This window comes from Chiloscyllium plagiosum, chromosome 24, assembly GCF_004010195.1.
Source record: "Chiloscyllium plagiosum isolate BGI_BamShark_2017 chromosome 24, ASM401019v2, whole genome shotgun sequence".
Lineage (NCBI taxonomy): Eukaryota > Metazoa > Chordata > Chondrichthyes > Orectolobiformes > Hemiscylliidae > Chiloscyllium > Chiloscyllium plagiosum.
In genome coordinates, this window is record NC_057733.1 from 32590229 (window position 1) to 32603065 (window position 12837).

The window sequence follows — 12837 nt, forward strand, 5'->3', positions numbered from 1 at the left end:
TAGGATTGACCTCTGCTTGTGAAAAGAGGGTTGACTTGATAGAGATCTTCAAGATAATCTAAAGGTTTTCTCGGGTAGAAGTAGAGAAGACATTTCCTTGTGCATGGAGTCCAAAACTGATAGTCGTGTATATAAGATGGTAATAAAATCAACAGCAAATTCAGGAAAATTGTCTTTACCAGAGAATGGCTAAATGTGTATCTATATCGCATGAAGTAACTGAGGTGATGAGACTAAATGGATTCAATGAGAAGCACTTGCAAGGAGTAAAGGAATAGATGGATATATTGATGGGATTAGATAGAGTTTGGGAAGGTTTATGTGAAGTAGAAACATCAGCATTGATCCATTGAGATGAATGCTATAAATACTATACTATAAATACTATACGATTGCCATTTCATGAGAATAAATAGATGGTGCCAAATCACCATGCAGCTGTTAACTAGCACAGCTACCGATTTTTTTAGAGAAAGAGAGGTAAAAAATTGTCAAGATATGCATAAAACATGGCACCCAAAAGAGGTACCAACAAAGCAGCAACCAAGAAGAGGAGAAGAAGCACAACAAGATCAGAGTCTCCCTGCTGCTGTCCTGGAGCTGGCCAAACATGCCACCTCTGAGGGCACCAAAGCAGTCACCAGCTGCAAACGAGGTTTCTCACCAACAATATTAATAGAGAGAAACAGAACAAGTTCTCAGAAGGTTTGTTTTTTACTTGACTCAGAAATTTCAATATTTAGTCACCTCACATCTTCACAAAAGCTTTTACATAAATATTTCTGAATTACAGCAAAATATATTTCTTAAACCGGAACATTTTGGAAATAAAGTTGTATTGTACACTTTTTGATTTCCTTCAGTCCACATTCAGTCAGTCTTCCTGTTGCTCCATAGCAACTGGAAAAGGTGGGATGTTGGAAATAAAATTGATAATGATAGAAACACACAGCAAGTCAGCTAGCATCTTTGGGGAGAGAAACTGAGCTAACATTTCAGGTCAATGATGTAACCTCAGAACAGAAATGTTAGCTCATTTTTTTTCTCTCTACAACATGTGCATGAGCTGCTGGGTGTTTCCATTATTTTCTAGTTTTATTCCTTGGAACTGTGTTGTTTCATATTTGAAGGTTAAAGCTTTCCATGGCAGCACAAAAACAATTTCTATCACATTGGCAAAGTTTAACTTGACACCATTATGATGTTTTTTCCCAGATAGCCAAATAATGTTTTGTGTTCAAACTGTTCTGAAAAATATTAGAAGAGCTAATTAATTCCAAAGTTAGGCTCAAAAATGAGTAAATGTCTGTGCTAGTAAGGCGTTACATGTCATACTGTAGAATAATTCTTAACTCCGCAAGCTGTTTTTAATAAATATTTTCTCCCTGCTCCCAACAAAAGCACTGAGCTTACAAAGCTGTGGTTCCATGGATACTGGCCAATCTACAGAAAGCATTGGTACAGGAAGTATCATAACTGTACTTTACCTTGTAGCTATATGGTGTTTGGTATCAGGAGTCATTTTATTGTCATCAAGAGAAGGAACATTGTCTGAATTTTCATGCCTAGCCCAAATAAGTCAAGGTCAAACCCCTACTGACATTTTTGTTGAGATCAATTAACTCAGCAAAAAGAAAGGGTTAATGATCTCCCAGAATTGTGTGACACAGTTCCAAAAGTTCACTCTGTCTCATCAGAGGAACATGGTGTAACATCTTATAAACATTTCAAATCTATTGGGAAAGGGTGAAGTATTCTAACTGTGTTGTTGATGAACCAAAGGATCATGGAGGTTTACAGCATAGAAAAAGTCCCTTCTGTCCATCAAGTCTGCTTTGGTTAAAAACATAACCTTATTATTAAAAAAAACTGTAAATGCTGGAAATCAGAAACTAAAATAGAAATGGTTCTGAAGAAGAGACACAGAACCCAAAACAATAACTCTGCTTTCTCTCCACAGATGTTGCCAGACCTGCTGAGTTTTTCCAGCTATTTATGTTTTTGTTCCTAATAATTCTAATCCATTATCAAGCATGCAATCCAAAGCCTTGTATGTCTTGGTCTCACAAAACTATGCTGATTAAATGTTATGAGGATTTTGGCCTCAACTACCCCGACAGGCAGTGAATTCCAGATTCTCACTACTTTCTAGGTGAAAAAAAATTCCTCACATCCTCTTCAAATCTCCTGCCACTTCCTGTAAATTAATGCCCTTAGTAACTGATCCTTCTACCAAGGTGAAAAGTTCCCTCCTATCTATCTATGCTCCTCATAAAGTTATATATCTCAAACCTCCCCCACCCCCCACCTCATCTACTCTGCTCAAGGAAAACAACCTCAATCTATCCAATCTCCCTGCAAAACTAAAACTCTCTGGTACAAGCAACATCCTGGTCAATCTCCTCTGCACTCTCTACAGTGCAGTCTCATCCCTTCTATCATGTAGATTCCAGAATTGGAATACTTTACTTGAGGCCTAGCAATGTTTTATACAGTTCCAGCATCACCTCCCTGCTCTTAAATTCTATGCCTCAGGTAATAAAGGCAAGTATTACATATGCCTTCTTAAGCATTTTATCTATTTGCCCTTTAAGGGACTGGTGCTCCTCAGTGCTTCCCAGAGTGCTACCCTTCATCAAGTATTCCCTAACTTTATTTGTCCTGTCTAAGTGCATCACCTCACACTGATCTGAGTTGAATTCCATTTGCCACTGATCACCCCATCTGATCAGCCTGTCTATATTCCTTCTGCAGTCTAAGGTTAGTTATTTTCCTCACTATTCACCACCCCATCAATTTTCATTACATCCACAAACTTACAAATCAACCCTCCTATATTCAAATGTAATTTGTTTATATATATCTCTGAAAAACCCTGCTGGATTCATGCTTCCAGTCAGAAAAATATCCTTTGGCGATCATCCTCTGCTTCCTGTGATTCAGCCAAATTTCCTCAGATTCCATTGCCTCTGTCCTTCACTATCAGTTTTCCACATGGGACTTTATCAAAAGCCTTTTTGAAGTCTAAGCAGACTGTGTCAAATGCATTGCACTCATCTATACATCTATTCAACTCTTCAAAACATTCAATCTATTTGGTCAGACAGAACCTCCCTTTAATAAAACCATGCTGATTAATTTTGATTAATCCCTGTCTCTCCAAGTCCAGATTAATTTTGTCCATCAGAGTTGTTTGCAATAGGTTCCCCACTTTTGAGATTAGACTGACTGGCCTGTGGTTTATCCCTTGATTTATCCCTTGCTCCCTTCTTGCACAACAGTACCACTTTGACTGTCCTCCAAACTCTACTCTGTCCCTAGTAATTACTCTGCCATGGTGAAAAATTCTTTCCAGTTTACCTATATCCTCATAATGTTATGCATCCAGAAGTTAACTCTGGTGGAGGTGAGAAAGCAGTATGGTTAAAACATGCCTTCACCCCAGCTAATTAAATATCCTTCATGCCTATAAATTCACCACCAGCAAAAGCAGAAAGTTTCATTTTAAGGTTCTAGATATACATGCAACTGACTTCAAAAGGAAACTGGGTAAAGCAAAAGTGAAGTATTCAATCATGGATTGATTATGTTACAAAATTACACCCTTAAGGGGAGGGGCAAAAGCTCTACTTACCCACAATAAGCTAACATGGATGTCTAAAAGATAAAAGACAACAGGAAACTTTAAAGAAAAAAATATATAAAAATGCAAAACAATTGGTGAAAGGGAGAGATAAAAATAGCAAAGATTGGCAAAGCAGACTGTAAGGGCTGAAAGAATTGAGTTCAAAATCAACATAACATTATTTTAGGCAAAAGAGGGTGCTCAGAAACAATAAGACCTCTTGAAAACTGATTTAAAATTACACAACACCCAGTGATAGTCCAACAGGTTTATTTGAACGCACTAGCTTTCGGAGCACTGCTCCTTCATCAGGTGGTTGTCAGGTGAAGGACCAGCTCTCTGAAAATTAGTGTTTCCAAATAAACTTGTTGGACTATCACTTGGTGTTGTGTGATTTTTAACTTTGTACTTCCCAGTCCAACACTGACACCTCCAAATAATGAAAACTGAAATAAGTTTTAATGTCAATAAAAATAAGGAAATGGCCAACATGCTGAGTTATCACTGGCAATAGTTTTTTATAGTTGATGAAGAGGTCAGCAAGTCAAACATTGCAGTGAAATATATTAGGGTCAGGAATAGGGCCTCAGCAAAATTCACAAAAGCCAACTAATTGTATTGAAGAAAATCATGGCACTATTGATTGATGAATCCCTAGGACCAGATGGAGATGTTCTAACTATAATCTTTCAAAGTTATCTTGTTCTTTTAGAATGGAAAACAATGCATGTTACTCTGTCATTTAAGAAAGATGGTGGGAGAAATTAGGAAATTATGTACCAGTTAATCTACAGCTATTGTTAGGAAATCACTGTTATTTCTAATTAAGGAAGGAGTAAATTAATACTTAGGAAATTTTGACCAGGAAGAATCAGCATGAATTTGTAAAGGCTAAGTCATGCTTGTTGAACCTGAAAATATTTGAAGATGCAACTAAAACTGTAGATTGGAAACTGTGTATGGATGTTATTTATATGGACTTCAGAAGCCGTTTGATAATATTCTTAATAAAAGACATAGTTTAAGTCAAAACTCATAAAACTGAAGGAAAATTATTGGTTTGGAAACAGACTGAGAGTTAGCAGATGGGGATCAAGGTAATAGGTAGATACAGTAATCAGTGTGGAATCCAACAAAGTGGCCTCAAATATTTGCCATAATATTAGTAGCTTGGATGATGAAATAGAGAAACATATCTCCAAATTTGTACCAAGGTTACAATAGAGGTGGTAAGTAATGAAGGTAGAAGCATAAGATTAAAAAGTGTCATTGATAAGTTAATTAAATAACAAAACTACGACCAAAGAAATCCAATGTGTAACCTTAAAAACATATACTTCGGCCCCACAAAGGATAGAACAGTGTAAGTTCTCAACAGTGAAAAGCTAGAAACAGTAGAGGTTCAATGAGGTTTGGAACCATGTGTCTGACTCATTAAAATTCCATGAGCTGCAATTCTACAGTAAACAATCAAAATAACTAATGAAATCCAGGCTTTTATATTCCATTAGATTAGAAAACAAAGGGTCGGGGTATGCTGCAACTGTTCGCACCTTTACTTCGGCCACATTTGGAATCCTGATTAGGAATGATCACCATATTTTAGCAAAGGTATATTGTGTTTGGAGGAAGTGCAGGGTAGATTTACCAATATGATACATGAATTCTAATGTTTGATCTGTGAGGAGAGATTATGTAAACCACAGTTGTACCTCCTGTAATTTAGATGGTTAATGCATGATTTCATGGAAGCTTTCAAGACATGCATGGGAACAGATGACGTAGGTGGCTAATTGGGAAGTCTAAGGTTATGCAGAATAGTCTAAAAATGAGAGCTACACCTTTTAGATTTTAGATTAGATTACATTACAGTGTGGAAACAGGCCCTTCGGCCCAACAAGTCCACACCGACCCGCCGAAGCGCAACCCACCCATACCCCTACATTTGCCCCTTACCTAACACTACGGGCAATTTAGCATGGCCAATTCACCTGACATGCACATCTTTGGACAGTGGGAGGAAACCGGGGCACCTGGAGGAAACCCACGCAGACACGGGGAGAATGTGCAAACTCCACACAGTCAGTCGCCTGAGGCAGGAACTGAACCCGGGTCTCAGGCGCTGTGAGGCAGCAGTGCTAATCACTGTGCCACCGTGCCGCCCACTTTCTTTCGTGAAATTAGGAAGTGCATCCACACATGAAATATGGTAAAAATTTGGAACTCTTTCATGCAATGGCAGCTGATGCTAGACCAAAAGAAAAGCAATGAAGAGATATGGGGCTAAAAGAGGAATGTGGTGTAAAGTCACAGAATAGCTGTGATCTCATTCGATAGCACAACAAGGTCAAGAGATTAAATGGCCTAGAGTCATGGAGTCACAGAGTCATACAGCACGGAAGCAGACCCTTAGGTCCAACTTGTTCATACCAACCACGTTTCCCAAACTAAACTAGTCCCACTTGCCTGCACTTGGCTCATATCCCTCTAAATCTTTCCTATCCATATACCTGCCCAAATATCTTTTAAATGTTGTAAGAGAGTGTAGTGCATCTACCAGTTTCTCTGGCAGTTCATTCCACATATGAACCACCCTCTGTGTAAAAAGGTTGCCCCTCAGGTCCCTTTGAAATCCTCTCACCTTAAAAATGTGCCCCCTAGTGTTGAAATCCCCCATCATAGAGAAAAGACACCTGCCATTCACCTTATCTATACTCCTTATGCTTTTATAAAACCCTAAGGTCATCCCTTGACCTCCTATGCTCCTGTGAAAGAAGTCCAAGCCTTTCCTTATAACTCATACCATCCACACCCGGCAACATTTTGGTAAATCTTTTCTGAACACTCTGCAATTTAATAATACCATTCCTACAGGAGGGTGACCAGAACTGTACACAGTGCTCCAAAAGTGGCCTCATCAACATCCTGTACAACCACAACATGATGTTCCAACTCCTATACTCAATGGTCTGAGCAATGAAGGCAAACATGCTTAATGTTAACTTTCACCTCCATTACACCCCCAATTCTGCTACTACCTTATCCCATTGGTTACTTCTGTCACTTCCATGTTCAGTTATTCCAGTGTTCCCTTGGACAGCCAAAAGCCACTGTAAAATTTAGAATATTCAAAACTTTCTACTTATATAATACACAGACTTAGTCCTGCTCACTCCTCATACCATGTCCTTGGTTTCTTTTTTGTTTCTGGTTTCACTATTAATTTCAATTTCTCACCTACACCAAAAATCTTTCATAGTTTTATCATTCTATAGCTGTGTGAACTCTTGAACATTTACAATCTACTCTTGTCCACCAAACAATTCTCCATTGCTCTAGCTTTGACTTTTAGTACAGCATCTCCTCCTTTAATCCCACCATTGGCAGTCATTCCTTTCATCATCTGGGCCAGAGATTTTGGAATTTCTTTCCTAAGCCTTTCAAACTCTTTGCCTTCCTCTCCTCATTTGACACACTCTTTAAAACTCACTTTATTAGCTCAGATTTCCCAGTATCATCTTGCTATGCTGTAAAGTGCTTTGAGACATTTGTTCAGTGTTAAATACAATATATACAAGTTGCTGTGGTGAGATTTAATTTAATTAACATTTGGAAAAAAAATTGACAACTCACCAATTTCATTTACATTACTTAAATGAGCTGACACTTTTAGGCACATGTCCCTGAAGTTAATTTAAATCCAGGTACGAGAAGTGCTTGGAACATTTGCGAATCAATTTACGAAGAAAAGGAAGCACAGTCTCCTAGTTTTTTTATTGGACTTTTTATTGACCAAGAAATTTTTCACAGTGTACAGGCTTTCATTTAATTTTAGTGAACTTGTGTCAGATTTTTGCTACAGAGATGAATTTAAAAATACCAATGGAATTACCTGCGAATTGAAACATTCTATTCCACAGCAGGCTAGCCTTACCATAGCAGAAAGAAAGATGGTAATCTCTGCTCTTGTGTCAGGTGCCGATCAAATCATTTTCATTGGACACATTTAAGAATTAGTGCAATGTCATGAGTTTGAAAGGTAGCTCCAATTAGTCATTTACTATCAGCTTCCTCCCTCCTTCCCTGAAGGTTTGAATTCATGTTGAGCTATGGCTCCGTTCTAGCTCTCCAGCACATTCCCAATTTTCAATATTCTTATATGAAGCTTAACTGTGTGTATCAGCAAAATTAAGTAAACAATCAACTATGACCTCTGTGAATGATAGAGTGGGTTTGAACAATTGAACGGCTCCTAGATCTTCTGCTCTTACTAAACAAAGAAAATTATAAAAAACAACTCCAATTCTGGTTCACACAAGATTAAGATATATATGTTTTTCCAGCAGGTATTACTGGATGGTAGTCTAGATTTTGAAAATCTGATAAAATTTTCTCTTATTAATTCAGGGCCACTGATGAGCCAATTGTAGGATCTAAATGCAACTTAACCTGAGATCAGTGAACTAGAATGGAAATTTAGCCACAGGCCTTTTTAGCCACTGTGGTACAATACTAATCATAGTAAGGCTTTGGTATATGTGCATTTAAAAGAAATAAAAACTTCAACAACATAACACAGCATTGTATGAATATATATTCAATTTTAGTACTACAAAATAGAAGGCCAAGTTCAAAGTGAATGTCATGAAAGCAATTCAAAGGACAGATGGAATGGAAACTGGGGCAGGAGCTATGTGGTCTTTGGTAGACATATAATGCATCAGTGCAAATTCACATTTGAAAAACAACAAATTTTCATTTCTTTTTGAATTGTGGGATTTCTGCAAAAAAAAATATTTTGCACAACCAGCAATTAGATTTTATTTCACCTTCTTGATGATTTCTCATGTTGATTGTGACTCTGGTTTGTAATGATAGTCTTGTAGATCGAATCAATAAAGAATGGATATGCAGAACTTTATTATAAGATTACTACTTATTTTGGGTTGCCACCTGTCCATTTTTGATGTAACACTCCCATTTTTATATGATAGTTTTCAAGTGCAACAATTTGGAGTTTTGCTATTCTGTCCAGACTTTATTCTTTGGTACTGTATTCAAGAATCTATAATAAAATATAAAATGTAACTAGGTTCCTCTGTTCCCAAGTTTCCAAAATGATCAAGGGTAGTTGCCATCCTAGAGCTTAAGTGTAAATTTTTGAGTTGCACAGGCATTGAATGAAATGCCTGCACAGGCCTTTTAATGAAGTGGTGCATGATTCATGGTGTATCCAGTATTGCCTCAAACAAAGCAGTGTAAGGTCCAAACCAGCGACAACTGAAGTAAGGCTTTTTTTTATAACAGCTAACATATGCAACTAGGCTTGATGGAGTTGAGGAACTTCATCTAATAGGCAGATATCATTAGAACTTACATGTGCGGCAGAAACATATTAAAATATGACAGATAATTACTTCAAATAAATATAAGAACTAGGGATTGTAGCAATAATAAATACACAATTCAACATAGTAAACCTAGTAAATCAGTCATAAATAGAAGACATTCAAAAAATAATATAAACAGAAGTTCATATAAAATGGTCACATGATAACTGGTAAGCATGGCACTGGCTCCAAATGAGAGAATATAAAAACAGGATACAGAATATAATACAAATAGAGAGCTACAGTAGGGAGCTATAAGCACTACAACTAATCCAAAGAAAACTTGATAATATGTAAGAATCTGAAAACCTCTCAATACAGAAAGAGAGAAATTGTAAAGAAATAAATGCAACTGCTACTAAGTTTGGGTCCACACAATCAGGATATTAATGAAGTAATTTGATCATTACATGCAATTTTTAAATGATATATAGTAACATCTGTCCCCTTCAGTTCCCACCAGACTCATTTTATGTTTATGTTGGAGTTGGCAAAGGATGGCAAACCTTGTTTTAAACCAGTCCCTCTATCTTACTTTACTCAACTATCAGGTTGTGAGAATTAATGTTTTTTAAATTTGTGAGCAATGATGGCTACCTGTTGTAGATGCCATTCTTTCTACAGAAGGAATTCTTCACTGAAAGTCGCCTGTTGTTGAGTTCCAGTGCTGGAAACCGTCCATTGTCGAGGCTCATGATTTCTTCATGAGCCAAGGCACTAGTCTTTGTGTTATTTCCTGAAATAGAACATAAATTCAAATTGAAACTCAGTAAAGTTAACACTTAATGTAGTCTGATCTTATCTTCAGTGCAATCAACACTAAACAATGTGTTGTCAATTAGAGAAGAGCTTTTGGGGAACAAATACTATTACTTTGCATTTGAACAGGACGTCAGTCATTGACACCATCATTGTACAACTGCACCGCACTGGAACTGAAGTGGTGTGCTCATTGTTGCTGCCTATCCCCTTGCTCTTCCATTTTCTGCTTTCCTTGCTGCCTCATTCTCTGCTCCCTTTGTTGGCCGACTTTGCTGTTTCCCTCACCAGCCTGTTCACCCAATGGGTAGTGAGCATTGATTGCTATATCAGTGATTTAAAAAATTCATTCTCTTGCCCCAGTGGACTGTAAAACCTCATTGGGATAGTATGCTGGAAATCAAGCCCAACTATTCCCTGAATCAAATCAAAAGTTAAAAATTTTATGAAAGCATCAAGTCTCCAGTATATCTGTAGAATAGACTCAGAATATCAGAAAATATGGACCAAATTTCTGTACTTGACAGGAACTCTATTTATTACAAATAAATATTCTAATCACAGATAAACAACAATGAACTGTCAACATTTAACTCTACTACTTGAAACTCTTATACCCTTCTAAAACACCTCTACACACGCATACAGGCAAAATAAAAACAAAATCTGTGTTATGGGTGGATCGAAGTAAAAGACTGGAGAAATATTTCAATAGCACCAGTCCTCAGGATTCAATGGAGCATTCCTTTTGCTTCCCAAGTCCTTCACTTCTCTGATCTTTTCCATCAGATTATCTCACTTATTCACAGAAGAGAGAAAATGACTAGTTCATGAATGATAGAATATCTGATTTGCTGGCTAAAAGCAATGATTTACAGCAATTTGTGGGTGAAAATAAACTGGCTTTGTTGAGGCTTTAGATTTTTATTCGAGAGAAGGAAAGAAAAAGAGAGAGAGAGAGATAGAGAGAGACATACCATCTGTTCTTTCAGCAGCCAAAATGTAATACCTAGGCCTCATTCTCCTGTCCTTGGTTGGACTGCTTACACAAAACAGAACAGCAAGCCAGCAAGCTGTTTAGGAACTTGCGTTCTGCCGGTCTGCATCAAGCTTTCTGGAGGGAATGGGGATGGGAGAATATCAAATTGTGCAGATCAGTAACCTTCCTGTCCCTCCCTAATCCCAACAAGCAAAGTTTTCCACCTGGATTGATTCTGTGTTCTATCAACGGGTGCCCATCACCCAGGTAAATAGTGCGGTGAGGAAGGCATATGGCGTACTGGCTTTTATTGGTAGAGGAATTGAGTTCCGGAGTCCTGAGGTCATGATGCAGTTGTATAAGACTCTGGTGCGGCCGCATCTGGAATATTGTGTGCAGTTTTGGTCGCCATACTATAGGAAGGATGTGGAGGCACTGGAACGGGTGCAGAGGAGGTTTACCAGGATGTTGCCTGGTATGGAAGGAAGATCGTATGAGGAAAGACTGAGACACTTGGGGCTGTTTTCATTAGAGAAAAGAAGGTTTAGGGGTGACTTGATTGAGGTGTACAAGATGATTAGGGGGTTAGATAGGGTTGACAGTGTGAACCTTTTCCCATGTATGGAGTCGGGTATTACAAGGGGGCATAGCTTTAAATTAAGGGTGGGTAGATATAGGACTGAAGTTAGGGGTAGGTTCTTCACTCAGCGAGTCGTAAGTTCATGGAATGCCCTGCCAGCAGCAGTGGTGGACTCTCCCTCTTTATGGGCATTTAAGCGGGCATTGGATAGGTATATGGAGGATAGTGGGTTAGTATAGGTTAGGTGGGCTTGGATCGGCGCAACATCGAGGGCCAAAGGGCCTGTACTGCACTGTATTCTTCTATTCTATTCTATTCTACCTTGACCTGAATAGATTGGTTTCTCTGCTGGTGGCTACGTTAGATGTAAATTGAGATTCCATTGACATTCCATTCCCAATTTACAAAATTTAAGATGCTCCACCTGCTTCTGTTGGGCAATTTGATCATATAATTACAGTGAGTGTTTAAAATATTGAACAGTGAGAATATGATTGGATGCTCCAGTTCCTGACCTCATGCCTGCAGAGAAACAAGGGCGGTTTAAGTTTGCTGATATTTCTGCTGCTGTACATGTAGTGATTGTAACAGGGTCAGCTAGGTGGACCTCATAGAATATGAGTTCCCTGACTGGGACTGTTAATCTGGTCCAATCTGGGAGCCCTGGCTGACAGATATACACAGGTGTGTCAGACATTTTATTTAATCTGAAAGCCAGCTCTGAGGGAACTGGATTAGTGTCAAGGTCTCTTCATATGTAAATAAAGGGCGATTTGATAACAGGATACCCCCCCCACCTCACTGTGGAACTATTTCAGATATAGAGGTGGGGAGGGGGAAGGTTGGCGAAGTCTTTTGTTAATGCACAAAGGGAGCAACTATGTGGGGGCAGAATGCTGCTTGGCTCTTATGCCTCAGGTGCCTAGGCTGCAAACTCTCAGTATCTTGCCTCCTGCATAAAGATGGTTAGCTGGCTGAAGTTCCCTATTGGTTCTTGTAGTTCTCACAATACTCCATACTGAGGGGAAAGGGAAGAACAAATTTGAATGTTATTAGTTTATGAGGGGAACTGTTCTGGTTTCAAGTAAGTTAAATTTCAAAAGAAAAAGTAATGAGTGAAGCCAATAAGATTTAAACCTACAGAAAGTGCTCGAGAAACTCAGCATGTCAAACAGCAGTTGTGGAGAGTTAAAACAAAGCTAATGGGAGACTGATTAGCAAGGTTAGATCTTATGGAATACAGGGAGAACTAGCCATTTGGATACAGAACTGGCTCAAAGGTAGAAGACAGAGAGTGGTGGTGGCGGAAGGTTGTTTTTCAGACTGGAGGCCTGTGACCAGTGGAGTGCCACAAGGATCGGTGCTGGGCCCTCTACTTTTTGTCATTTACATAAATGATTTGGATGCAAGCATAAGAGGTACAGTTAGTAAGTTTGCAGATAACACCAAAATTGGAGGTGTAGTGGACAGCAAAGAGGGTTACCTCAGATTACAACAGGATCTG

At 38.5% G+C, this 12837-nt stretch overlaps 1 protein-coding gene across 3 annotated transcripts in view; it reads right to left on the reverse strand.

Annotated features, from left to right (window-relative positions):
• The window catches only part of sdk2b (sidekick cell adhesion molecule 2b), a 949565-nt gene that overhangs the window by 81380 nt on the left and 855348 nt on the right, over positions 1-12837 (reverse strand). For all 3 annotated transcript variants that reach the window (XM_043714747.1, XM_043714746.1, XM_043714748.1), the window contains one exon: positions 9613-9751. In XM_043714747.1, coding sequence (XP_043570682.1) covers positions 9613-9751 — 139 coding nt within the window. The remainder of the gene's footprint in view (positions 1-9612; positions 9752-12837) is intronic.